At 41.6% G+C, this 13884-nt stretch overlaps 1 protein-coding gene across 1 annotated transcript; it reads right to left on the minus strand.

Annotated features, from left to right (window-relative positions):
- Positions 1 to 577: 577 nt before the first annotated feature.
- slc9a6a (solute carrier family 9 member A6a) lies at positions 578 to 13713 on the minus strand. The gene is made up of 16 exons (XM_068591145.1): positions 13305 to 13713; positions 11479 to 11678; positions 10587 to 10664; positions 10329 to 10405; positions 10009 to 10121; positions 9358 to 9463; positions 7714 to 7855; positions 7136 to 7241; positions 6560 to 6648; positions 5857 to 5970; positions 5505 to 5616; positions 5108 to 5261; positions 4776 to 4806; positions 4607 to 4692; positions 4193 to 4298; positions 578 to 3965 (listed from the first exon to the last, which is right to left on the minus strand). The coding sequence occupies exons 1-16, from the start codon at positions 13597 to 13599 to the stop codon at positions 3693 to 3695; spliced, it is 2082 nt and encodes a 693-aa protein (XP_068447246.1). The 5' UTR covers positions 13600 to 13713; the 3' UTR covers positions 578 to 3692.
- Positions 13714 to 13884: the final 171 nt, after the last annotated feature.

Here is a 13884-nt window from a genome sequence, read left to right on the forward strand (position 1 = left end):
ACAAGTGCACTTTTGAATCATGGCCAAAAGGGTGTTTTGTGACATCACAGTGACCTTTGACCTCTAAAATATGATCAGTTCCTCCTTGAATCTAAGGAGACGTGTGTGCAGAATTTAAATAAGTTCCCTCTCGGTGTTCCTGAGATTTTGTTATGCCTCCTTGCAGAAAAACTAATGAAAAAGTAGTTTTAGAGCGAAATACTGTTTTCTTTTGTCCTGCAATGTTTATCTTGTAACCTTTTAGTCGGGCTTTACCTCCATGTTGAAAATCACTGCATCCCAGAATCTTTTGACCAAGACCTGCCAGCCTCCTCTCTGAAAAACTTGTCAGCTTGAGTTACCTGCCACAATTTATAATAAACCTCTTTCCATTATGTGAAATTCACAGATTTATGCAACTCAAGTCAAATCAGTTGTGGCGCTAATCTTCTTCCGTACTCCTTGCGGATGACGGGATGATGATCTCTGGTGCTCGACAGCTGCATTCTTACACGACCACGGCATCAAATAAAGAAATGAGGAAAATGATTGAAATGAGGAGGCCATTAGAGCGAGAGCTTTAATCAAAAGCACAGGCTTCTGTTTATTGACCAATGCACGCACATGAACAGGTGAGAGTATATTTACAAAGATGTAAACAGTCAGTACAGCAAAAGAGAGAGAACACAACATCCCCCCTCCTCGTTATTTCTCTTTCTCTCATACTTACACACACACACTCTCTCACTCACACACACACACACACACACAAACAAACACACACACACACACACACACACACACACACACACACAATAAGGATAGCGTGAACTGTCTGAAAACACAAAGCACAGCAGGCCTCTTTGGTCAGCTACTTCAGACAGGATTTCCAATGATTAAAGCCTAACACAAGTCACCATTCAAACACAAAAACCTACATCAGCCTTTTGGCGGCCTTCACATTATTTCATGTGTCAGTTGAAGAACAGCCGCAAACGATTCTGCTTGTATATATTTTATATATTTTTTTCTCCCCACCATCAGAGGAAGATTAATGCTCTGTAGAAGTCATGGCGACAGCATTCAAACACACAAAGTACCTGAATGAAGTGATGAGATGGAACAGCAGGATAAAGGGACTCTTCACCGTCACTGCAATGTGGAAAAGATTCTTTACAAAGAAACATCAATTTACCAACCTAACATTCATTCAACATTCATTAAACTGACGTGAATGTGCTCGCTTTCCCACCACCTTCCAATACCTAAACAAAGGTAAATCATTTTAAAAGCAGCTGTTAGAAAGAATTTCAGAGCAAAACAATACAACATTCTTAATGGAGTGCAAATTATTCACTTTTCAGCTATTCAACTCTGTTTTTACCTCATCATTTCTTTTCCACAAAATACAATTTAAATAACGGAACAAACGAAAAGTATAAATGCTCGAAAGGATGAATCATTTCCTGGACGCTGTGCTGTCAAGATGCCAGCCGGACTAAAACATGTGAATACTTTCTATAACAAGTTCCTGCACAGCAGAAGATAACGTGGAAGGAAAAGAGATATTTAAAAGTCTGCTCTTCCACACACGCACACGCACACACACACACACACCCACACCCACACACACACACACCACTCTTTCATCATCTATTTCTTTTACTCTTCTCTGAAACCCTGCCATCATCATCATCATCCTCTTCACCGGGACGATTAACCACAAAACTGTTGTGTTCGACTCCGTCACCGCGCTCAAAGTGTTTTCAAGCTTCCGTGCACATAAACACGGCGTTGCCACAGCGACGCCCTGCCGTCGCTTCCTGTTAAAGCCGCGTCGACAGCTGCTGCACTCAAAGGAGCTCACGAAACTCTTCCGTTACTTCTTGTGCGCCCACACGGACGAGAGACTACGAGTTAAGTGCAACACACCCAATTCATTGAGGAGACATTATTCTCCCGTTTAACAGCAAAGCCTCGAGGAAACTTTAGGTAGAGAGAAACATCCAGCACGTCTCCAACCTCTGCATTTCTCATGATGATGAACCGCTACAGGAGCAACATAAATATCTGCTCATGTCAGCGATGAAGTGATTAGTGGCCCTCAAGTCTTGTTCACTAATATCTTATGGACCTTGTTGGAAAACAATTAAGTAATTTTTTTAAGATATAAAAACCCTCACATCCACCGCGACCAGCTTCTCGACTGTAAATACTTGTCTTTGTAGTTAGTCTTCCATGATTATAAAGTGAATATCTTTGGGCTTTCAACTACAGATCAGAAAAAAAACAAGATATTTAAATTAATTAATCGAATACACAGAAAGTAGCAGGCAGATTATTGATAATAGAATAATAATTGGTTGCACCCCAATACAATTATTACACACGCACACACACACACACACACACACACGCACGCGCACACACACGCACACACACACACACACACACACACTTTAGAAAGATAATAATTTATCTGGTTTGCCAAACTTTTACTCACAAAATCACGAGTGTTCTTATCAATAACAAGTTCCTTTAGTGTGAACTTCATGTGTGTTTTTCAGGTTAATTTCATGAGAAGTCTCAACATTAATGCACAATAGTAATAGAAAATGTCTGCACAAAGCTAAATGTGTATGACAAATGTGTGACTCAGCTCAAAGTACTTAAGCTTTGTTGCAAAAATAATACAAAATACTTTAAGGTTGTCTGCATTCAGTTTTCACAAAATGTCTCGATGCAGGACAGAAATGGCACTAAACTTTCTCTGTTAAAACTCCTTTGGATCTCGTTTTTGGAACAACAGCCCTTCGTTCGGCTGTGAGCAACATCAGCGTCTAAAATAAGGTGTAATGTCCCTCTCTATGTCACAGTCAAAGGTCATTGGGAGAGATCCACAACTTTCACTGCCAGGTTACACTGCATCAGTGGCAAGACATTGTTACACAATATTTACAGGCAAATAGCACAAACTGACAGCCCAAACACCCACTGAGTATATTGCTACCTTATGGACGGATAGATGTGCCTGTTCAGTCTTTTTTTGTTCTTTTTTCCAAAGGAAAACTACAGCCCATCCTGATCTGGCTTTGCATCCTAGAGCTGATCCAGTATGGGTTGCCAGGCTTAAAACTACACTTCCCAGGCACTTGATTGAAACAAAATGTACAGTTAAGTTGTCCACTGGGTCAGCGTGCCTCTGATGCGCGGAGAGGAGGCAGCAACATTCAACGTCAGACCCAAAACACAAAAGCCCTCAACCTCCCACAAGAAGAAAACAGCAAGCATCCTCAGCATGCATATCAAAGTTATAGTACTCCTGTGATATACTGTACATCAAAAAATGAGCTATTGATTGGTACTTGCATTTAAACACTATCACATGCTGCTAGACCTCTGTGCAATGCTACAGTAAGGTGACTCACACACAGCTTTAAGCAAAACTAAGATACCAAAAAACCCTGCAAATAAATAAAGACTATATTACATGTATGTCCGATGCCAGAGAGGTGTGGAAACGAGAAGAGCGAGAATGAGGTAGAGACAGTGATTTGTCACGAGAGGAAGTGAGAGAATGCAACTGTGAGGGAATGTGTGGGGGAAAAGAAGAGGAATGAGGAAAGAGGGAGTGTCAGGTACTGGTCGTTTGCTCAACGGCTTGGGTCAGTCAGAGTCGGACGGCTTTCTGGGTCTGCGTTGAAAGACTATCTTCACATGCGCAAGCGGTGGTGGGGGTCCGTAAAAGGCGGGTCAGAGTCATCCATGGGCAGCACCAGGCGTGTGCCCCTCATCACCAGCTCGTGGTCTCCATACGTCAACTCTCTGTCCAGGTCGTCAGAGGTGGCGGCGCCAGCGAAGGCCGGACCGCCGCTGGTGTGGGAACCTGACGCATCCGTGCTGACGGTGATGTCGCCGTAGGTCAGGTTGAGATCGCCGTCTGTCAGGATGAGGTCGGAGTCGTCGTCCTTCAGCTGGCACTCATTCTGGTGAGAGGGAAGAGAAACGATGCAGATACTCAAACCAAGAAGAAAAAGAAAAATAAAGGATTTACTAATAAAAGATTGTAGCTTGTGCTAGTGATTCTTATCAATTCAAAACATTTCAAACTGGACCTCTGTGCTTCATGATTCATCAAAATAACCTTTTTTCATCGGTTAATACTGAATTAATCTTAACAAACAAAGGAATAGCTTCTGTACGAGTGTCTGACCTCGTAGGCCTGGGGGCTGGTGAGGAAGCGGGCGAGGGGGCCGCAGCAGGGAGGCAGCGTGGCGGTGAGAGGAGGGCCGCTGTGAGTCAGGATGGGCTTCAGGTAGCTGGAGAGGGGCTCGAGTCAAGGACGCATTACAAAGAAAACAAGCAGGAAGAGTGACGAGCAACAAACACATTACAAAATTCCTCAAAACTTAGGTCATTTAATTAGGACATTTACTTCAACTACACGAATGACCTTTATATTACACAGCCGATAAAAGAGATAATTTCGCTTCAAGTCTATACAAGGTGCTCCCTCTGCTGTCTGACACGGTGAACTGCAGTCGTCATCATCTCGTAGCCAGCGAGCAGTTGTTTTCTGATGTTTGCGTCACCGATGAGAAACTAGACAGCTTCTGCCAAAGGATACTTGTGGTCAAAGTTGTACCAAATTCTGAAAAGCCAGGCACTTTCTTGTTTGGTGGTTCTTCTCTCTGAGCCTTCAGCGATACTCACCTGTAAAAACACAGAACATGTAGTCTAGGTATTTTCTTATAGCCACATCGCAGCAATAAGGATTTCACAAGGGCCAGACTTACAGAGTTATCTTGATCAGCGTCCACTCCCACTCTGTTAAAGCAAGACAAACACATGTAAACCGACAGCAGTTATCCTGTTATCCACTGTGGGAGCAGAACGCTTTTGTGAAGCGCGTTTCCCCCGTTTAGCAATGTTGCATGTGAAGGTGGGCGTACTGTAAACAGCCTCAAGCGTTCACTAGAGCAGAGCCAAATGTTTAAACCTGATGAACTAGTTCAACACGGGGGTCATTATATCTGGGCTAACAAAAGCATTTGATAAAGTACGCTTCTTCAACATTATCTTAAATACCCGTTGTGTTTTGTGTGTGAAGGGTGACGGAGCGGCTCACCGAATACGCTGGCAGGACAACATCTGGGTGGTGCCACCTCCACAAACCCAAACTGTAAAGAAGACCACGAGCAGCGTGGTGGTAAACATCATCTGACGGGCGTATGTCGCCGTGTCCCTGATGGACAGGGCAAAGGTCATCGCGCCTCTCAGTCCTGAGGAGCAAAGCACAAAAAATGTTACACACAAACAAGTACACAAGTTCCTATAAAATATTAATTTGGTGATCTGCTTCCGAGTCTGTGTCGGTTATCTTTTAATCTACTAAGAAGCTAGAAAAGTGCCTAAAAGCTGAAAGAGTCTCTGTCTTATTATTATATGTTCTTTTTTTTGTTTTTTTTTTACAGTGGTTACAATTTACACAATGAATGGCTTTTTTCTATCTTTGTGCCACTAACCCGCGAACATCATCATATGCTGGAAGTTGGATCTGATCTTGTTGCGTCGTCCCAAATTAAGAAGGAACGAGAGCGGGTAGATGTTCGCAGCTCTTCCCAGGAACACTGACACCTAAGTGGGAACGAGGTTAAAGCGAAGACAACCGAACAGAGAGCTTGTGACGTGTCCTCGCCCTGGTCCAAGCTCATTTAGCGCCTTTTTAAACCCATTAACGTTTGCTTCTTGGCGGCAAGTTGTAATACTGTGGGAACTTTCTTTCTATACTCTGATAGTAACATGCAAATACACAGTTATTGCAAAGGGTTGTAGCAGGCGTTCTGTGCACCAGATAGTTTCACATGCAAAAGATACAAAAGCTCCAACGATGAACATGGGATTAAAGACATGGCTCTGGAAGGTGAACAGCGTCAGACCCATGTAGGAGAAAATGAAGTTCTCAGCCAGGAAATTCAGCAGCTCAAACAGCTGCAACACAAGAGAAACACCAAGTGATTTAAATAACAGCAACCAAATTACATTCAACAAAATCACAGTTGAATACACTTGTCTTTGACTACAATCAAACTTACAAATCTAAATTTCAGTGCACATGTAAAAAGGCATTTATTTAATTATATTTGAAAAGAAAAAGTTTGGGATTTATTATTAATCCATGTGTTGTCTCTTTCATTCAAATCTTTTTTTAAACAATTAAATCTGGTTCTCCCTTAATGAAATTGTGTTGCAGTGTGTATCTCTAGTGAAGAAGAGAAGGTACAGAGGCAGTTAAATGCTTTATGACAATCACAGATTTATCACATCAGACTGGTGAAGGTTGCTGAGCTACATCTACCTGTATCCATCCACATAAAGCACATTACTATTATACCATGTTTTAGCTCGTAAACTGACATACTTGTATTAGTTGTGTAACCATTTCATTAAAAAAAATAAAACGATTCTTGACAAGGTCACTGATAAACTCAAACCTTTCACCGTTTTTATTTACCGTCAAAACAAAAGCACAGACATTGAAAAAGAAGCGAACGAGCGGTGGTGTGGATGTCTGTCTGACCTGTTTGGTCCTGTCCTGTGAATCAGGAGACAGGTTGTTGAAGGTGTAATGAGCCTGAGTGATGCCACAGAACAGCACAGCGACCACACCTGCAACACAGCAGGAGGGACAGAGACACAGAGTGGGGAGATCAATAAACACTGATTATTGACAATAACCATTTCAAACATTATAATTTGAATATCTGTTAATTCACTAGCAATGGCAGAATGAAGTAACACAACGGTGAGTGAGCTTGTGGCGCACTGATGCAGTTTCGTGAACTGTCTATCTGTGGAAACATTTCCCGGAAACGTCAGCTGTGAATTCTGGGACGTGAGATCCAATAAAACATCTTCAAAACCGCTTATCATCATAGGTGATGCCAAAGAGAAACTTTAAGAAAAAATGTTTTGGATTGTGCCAAGATATTTTGAATGTAGATACAAATCAGTCTCGTAATAACTAACCGTTACTAATCAATCATTTTATTTGATCATTTCTTATAGAATGGCAAAAGATTAAATTACAGTAAACCATCATTACCATGTCTGTTTCAGCACTGTGTGTGTGTGTGTGTGTGTGTGTGTGTGTTACCTGTGAAGCCACAGGCTTCAGCCAGCAGGAATGTGCTCCATGACATGAGGAAGAACAGAGCCGTCTCCAACAGCGAGAAATCCCTCAGCTTGGTGAACTTAGTCACGTACGGACAAGAAGTCAAGGAGTTTAACAAAGACACCACAACATTCATTCATATTATAACATTATACATTTTTACACTCAATAACCATGTGCATAAGGAAAGAGATAATGTTACTTGGTTTTGGTAATCTGACTCTTCTTCCATATTTCAGAATAGTCACTCACCTGTTCCAAGTGGACTCTTCTAATGAGAAACATATCTTGGGAACAACAACATTATTGACTCATTTTTATCTTACTTTTTTAACCACTGTTTTAGTGATGTCGTTTTTTTTCACAAAACATAATTTATCAAATGATGACACCTGGATATTACCGGTACTAACAACTCAGTAATAAATTCAGATATAATTCAACATTTAAAACCACTTATACTTTGTGAACATGCTCCAGTCAGCGGATGCGTTTCACATGACTTATATTTACTTTAGAAATAGATATGTCTCACATATAAATTGATAAATAAAAGATATGAGAGCAGTGACGACCCCGGTGGCCACTCCCAGAGCAAAGGAGCCACTGAAAACGCCGAGGAACATCCCGAAAGACTTCAGCAACGCCATGGCCTCAAACGTGTGGGTGTTGTCCCCTTGTGGCTGGTAAGCGACTATAGACCTGAAACAACACAAGCGGACAGAGAATGTGAATCAGTCAAACATTAAGCTAAATCACTGTAGACTGGAGGTCACACAGTTAAATTAAAACTAGAGCTATGATACAGTGAATGTAGAAGGCACTTGTATGGTATGATGTAACTGCTTGACTGTAAATAGTCTTCTCAGTAGCAAATATCTTTGTCAATAAAAGACAAAGGACTCTCCTATAGCAGGTGTTCTCGTACGGGACACTTTTTTAATAATATTCATACATTTTGCCTGTTTTATAGGTTTTCACAGCAAACACTCACGCATGCAAGTTAAGACAAAGAGAAAAGCAGAGTAGTGTCGAGTAACAAAAGAGTTTCACTCTCTGTTTGGTGTGTTACTACTCAACTTAGAACAAAGTAGCTTCCTTGAAAGTCCGCTGACTAAATGTTATGGTGTTACTGCCACTATTGTAACAACCAACAACGAAAAGACGAAAGGGACTGGTTTTCGCCAAACAGTGAGTGGACTCTGCCATTACAAGCTGTTAAATACACATAATTAAAAAGGTGGAAAACCTGCCGGGACGAAAGAGCGACTACTGAGCGGTTTCCTTCCTCTAAAATATTTTAGTTCTAATGAAGTGATACTGCACTTAAGTCTGCTTTGACAATGTCGTGGACAGACAAGGCAGCTACACAACAATCTCATTGACATATCTGTGCTGCAGCTACAATGCACTGCAGTATGTGTGAACAGTATGTTTTTTTTTTTATCATAGAAGAAAATAAAAGAAGACTGATGATACTTCTCATCAAACTTGGCTTGAATAGATTTTGAAAAAATAATTCAGTTTTGCAGCAGAATTATCCAAAATGCAGCACGATAACTGTCGGTAAGAAAAGGCAATTTTCAAATATTTTGCTGAGACAGTTTTACAATAAAATACACTGAAAGTGATCAATTTAGCCTCTCCTTTCACAGCCCCCACTCGCATAACAAATCACCAGGCACTTTGTCTTTCAGCCCGTGTGGCATCCTGCCTCCTTCTGGGCTCTTTTAATAGACAGGATCTTCAAAAATAATGGGAATGTGTTTGTCGCTGAGTCACAAGTTAAAAAAAAGGTTTACCAAGAAAAAGCTCAAAAACAAATGGCTGTTGATTTGTCATGTTTGTCCCAAGGCACAGCAAAGGCACACAAAGACATGCTCTACTTAGTTCACCCGTTCAATGGGCGGGTCCGAGTCTGTCCCGCCCCTCCCCTTCGCCTGCTATTATAATTTACAATCCTGTGGAAATAATAACAGTGCCATGCAGAGGAGGAGAGAAACAAACGTGTTAGCTTCGAAACCACCTTGTGTTTAGCAGTAATGAGAAGCTGTTATTAGGTTAGTCAAACGCTCACATCCAGACAAAAGCATGACTTGCACTTTGCCATTTCTCTTCTCATTTTGCAGCTGTGTACAGTCCAGCTGGTTCAGGATGAATGCACACTCGTGGTTTGAATGTGATGTTATTTTAAGACGACTTACGAGGACAGAACCACGGCCACTGCGTCGTTGAGCACACTCTCTCCAAACAGCAGAGCGTACAGGTCCACGTCTACATGCAGCTCGTTGAAGATAGCCAGCACCGTCACTGAACAAACAGGAACAGTGTGTTTGGTATTCGTCTATGTTAGAACTGAAGCAAATAATGACACACATCACTGAGCAAGAGTGAAACTGTGATTCAATTCTACACCCCATAATACTACTGTGTTGGGAATGATTAACATATATATTACCTTTATTTGTACTTCACAGAAATAGGAAATAGACTAAAACCAACTGCAAAGGCAAAAATAATGAATAAAGTATGTATTGAATTTTGTTTCTTTTCTGAACTTCTTTACTGTTTTTTTTTTCTTTTACCAGCTTTGGATCAGATGTCAGATGGACCTTGTGTCCGGGGTAACTTCTCTATTGAACCAAAGATTATGAGAATGAGTATAATATATTCAACTTTGACAAATCTTTGGCTTTGTGATGAGTTATTGTTGTCCTGTTTGCTAGAATGTGTGCTCCAAGTTTTAAGCATTTCAAAAGACAAAAGTAAATCCAGGTTATGATAAGAGTTTTTGAGAAATCAGGAAAACTTTCATGACTGAGATTAAGATAATGAATAGATTCATTAATAAATACCAGGGTCGGTGGCCGAGAGGATGGCTCCAAAGAACAGACAATCAGTGAAGAAGAAGTCTCCAGCCAGCTGCCCCACCTGCTTCATCAGCACCACGCAGCCGTACATCAGCAGCCTGATGAAGGAACAGCAGGTGGTTTTGCACATCATCATAAACAACACTGACGTCGGTGGCATTAACGGCCCCTTACCACCACAATAATGGACAAGTATGAATACTGCTCTGCTGTCTTTTGTGGATACGATATTGAGCCGTATGTGTGAAACCGTGGCTGTTTTTCTGTAGTGTTCAGGATTTTCTTTCGCTAATTATGTTTCTTACCCAATAACAAAACAGGAAACAACTGTCCCCATGAAGGCGTAAGCCAGGATGGATCCCATGTTACGGAAAAAGTGTCTCTGGAAGACAAAGCGATTGAACGGTCATCTGATCTGCATCGTGACTTTAACCGTCATTCGTCTCTGAAGACGTTCAATCACATGTGGAGCAAAAGACGACATCAGGGCTGAAACATGTTAAAGCTTTTCACATTTTGTCTTTGTGCAGCAGTACAGAGAGCGCCTAAGAATACTACTGTACCCTTTTCAAGCTGTAGCCAGCATGGAAGATGATCGGTGGCAGGAGAATATTGAAGAACACTTCAGGGTCAAAGGTCACCTGAGTCAAACACAGAGAAAACGCTGTTGAATGGATGTTTGGAATATTGGATGACTTAAATTAGTTGACAAATAATAAATTAAACATTTGTGGCAGCATGACATACCAGTGCTACCATATTAATCATACTAACACCAGTAATAGTATGATTTTAAGAGTTATATAGTTATCTCAGCAGACCACTTTAAAGTTCCAGTCATAAGAAGCAGCACATGACCACAACATAATAGTTATGGATCTAAAAAGTCAAAGTTAGCCTCAAACAAAGGGCACCTATCCTCCATAAAGTAAATTATGTAATATTGTGAGAGTACATCTTTCAGAGGGACGCATCCTGACACTTACTTTATGAGAAGAAATATACTTAAAAAAAAAAAAAGTTACTTATCAGGCGTCTATAAAAAAAAAAGATGTGGAGAATGCATGCTGAATAAATCATATATTTTACTAAGGATGCAACTAATAATTACTTATATTCTCCATTAATCAGATTTTCAGGATTACCTGATCAATATGAGTGTCTATAAAATGTCAGAGAGAAAAATGTAAACTCATGTAATTTTCCAGTCGAAGGTAACGTCTTCAAACTGAACGTTTTGTCTGAAAACCAAAATCAAATGTGTGAATTGATCGATTAAGCTCGACATTGTACAGTTGCAACATGAGCAGCAGAACAACCTTGAACCCGTCGACAGATCTAGAGTAATAGATCAGTAATGTGGTGTCATTACAGTAGAGTAGCACAGAACGGTTTTGTGGTTGGACATCAAATTTAAAACAACAAGACATTTCAAACATTCTTGATGGTCTGTACCTTTCGCAGCATCTCATTATCTTGTAGATCGTTCAGCTCACTGGCACCGATCTCTCCTTTCAGAGTGTACTCGTAGAATTTGCCGCTGACGTTGACCAGCAGCGTGGCGGGGCTGGCATTAACGTGGCAGCTCATCGTGACGTTGCTAATGTCCCGAGGAACGTGGATGCCGTAACGCAGGACTACGCCGACAAGTACGCCTGGGAGAGAATACGGGTGAGAAGAATAGGATACAGAAGCGATTAATGTGAGATTAATGCAGGACACTCTGGCAGCTGTGCACAGCTCCTTCAGCCACCGGCTGATTCATCTCCGGTGTGTGAAGGAGAGGTAAGTCCTTCCTTCACGCTGCTGTCAGGCTGCACAACCAGCTGAGCTTGCAGTGGACCACAAAAAGACTTCAATCACCTCGGTCATTTTAATCACCTCAACTGTTCAATATAAACACATGTATCCTGTCTGTATATATAATATTTTTTAATGTGCATTACATACTGTTTTTATGACTGTTTTACTGGATATCGTTTAATTTACTATGTCTTTTGTGTGAACTTTACCCATTTGCTGCTGTAATCCTGCACATTTCCCCACTGCAGTACTAATAAAGGAATATCTAAAAGGCCAACATTGATGAGGAGGTATCACTAGTGGAGTGAGCTGGAGGACTTTTTTTTTAATGGGAAATAAAGGGAGAAAAAGTAAAACTCTTAGCCTGACAAAGCCAAACTTAATGACTCAACAGCTTTTGCTAAGAAATCTGAAAATATAGAGAATGAAAGCTCCTGTCAGATTGTACCAGACAAATATTGTAGAAAAGAAAAAAAGGTATTTTAAATTATTCTGGCTTAACAGGTCTGGAGTTGAGTGAAACTATATTGGTAATTATTACAATATTGCCAAAATGTTGTGCTTCTCAAAATAATAACGTGTAAGTTGACACCAAAACAGTAACTGGAAAGTATCAGAGCTGATAATCAAGCACAGGTTGTGCGAGCCAACTCTTATCAAGCAGGAAAAGCCAACACTGGTTGAAGTGCTCCAGTAAGCTGAGCGGGGACAAACCTGGACACATTTAATCAGAAACACATAGAATACAATTCTGGATTTGGACAGTGGAGGCCTTAACATTGAAAGAAGCAGGCTTTGTGGACAGAAAGTTCTTTAGCCCAAACGTTCAATGGAGCTGCTTCTGTGGAACAAACAAAAGGTCAAAATAATATAACCTCCATCTGAGGTTACCTACGGCTAATTGAAGAATCAACAGGTAAAATGCTCAGACTACAGCATGAGTAACTCCTCATCCATTCAGAGACGTATTGTAGAGGTCAGCTCAGGGGAATCGTTTTGAATAACTCCAAAATGTGCCACCGAAGAGCTCTGGCAGCCTGGTGAGCGGTGTGAGTCGTGGCAGGTGTAGGAAGGGTTTATGTTGGTGTCTGAGTGAAGGAGAGACACAGTCAATCACATAGTGTGCGTGCAGCCTGCTCCACGTGACGTCCTCCTCCAGCACGTTCATCCTTGGCCTTACCAGACCTCAGAGTAGAGAAGTGGAGCTTTTTCATGATGCGCTGGACAGAAATACTGATCTGCTTCGGGGTTAATGTTCAAGACCAAGCAGCGAGGTGTTTATATTACCGTAACTGAGCGTGTTACCTTACCGTCTCCACCTGAAACAGCCTGGTGCCTAAATGTCCTCAAAATGCGCCACAGCGCAGCAACTTATCGTCGCCAGATATTGACATGCAATCGTTTTTAAATGGAATTACTATTACTCAACGAGAGTAAAGACACTGATGAAATGTCACAGTCACGCTGGAGCAGCTCACCATAAATCATCGCCAGTCCAGTTTCGTGCAGGAACCTGAAGCGCCGGTGTTTGAACAGCCATATGGTGAGGATGGTGAGGGTGAGGAGCATGATGAAGATGAGCAGGTCGGCGCTGTCCTGCCTGTGGTACTCCTCGGCCCGTTTCTCCGTAACGATGTTCTCCATTGCACTGTCCTCCTCCTGAGACGAAGATGCTCGGCAAACGCAGATGCTCACAGACAGACTCACGAGCACGAGCAGCCACAGCGTCCTCGTTGCCCTCCGCGCGCCGTTGACAGTCGCTTTAAACACCATGTCAGCTCCCTGGCGCTCAAATTGCTGCAGTGTCGTCGTGGATATGAAGCAAACTTTGTGCTGATATGATTCACGAACCAGGGGAGAGCAGAAAGACGGCAGCAACAGAGCTGTCGATTCCGGCCCGGAAGTGAAACTGTATTTTTTTTTTGTTGTCTCCAGAAAGTGTACTTTGTTTATTTCGGTGTAAAAGCACTGTGAAAGGATGTCGCTAGTTGAAATACAGATTAACTGACATTTTGTACCGTAAATATGTATCTATGTGGTTGTGTATTAGCAATGTTA

Source organism: Clinocottus analis, unplaced genomic scaffold (assembly GCF_023055335.1).
Source record: "Clinocottus analis isolate CAN_PGR_092001 unplaced genomic scaffold, fCliAna1.0.p SCAF_10, whole genome shotgun sequence".
NCBI lineage: Eukaryota > Metazoa > Chordata > Actinopteri > Perciformes > Cottidae > Clinocottus > Clinocottus analis.

Bases quoted from the DNA above. Each gene is read 5' to 3' on its own strand.
- slc9a6a (XM_068591145.1), bottom strand. From the start codon at position 13,599: ATGGTGTTTAAAGCGACTGTCAACGGCGCGCGGAGGGCAACGAGGACG. The intron at 11,679-13,304 runs GTGAGCTGCTCC...ATTCTCTCCCAG, and splicing joins TGGACTGGCGATGATTTATG to GCGTACTTGTCGGCGTAGTC. The intron at 5,617-5,856 runs GTATCTTTTGCA...GTTCCCACTTAG, and splicing joins TGTTCATCGTTGGAGCTTTT to GTGTCAGTGTTCCTGGGAAG.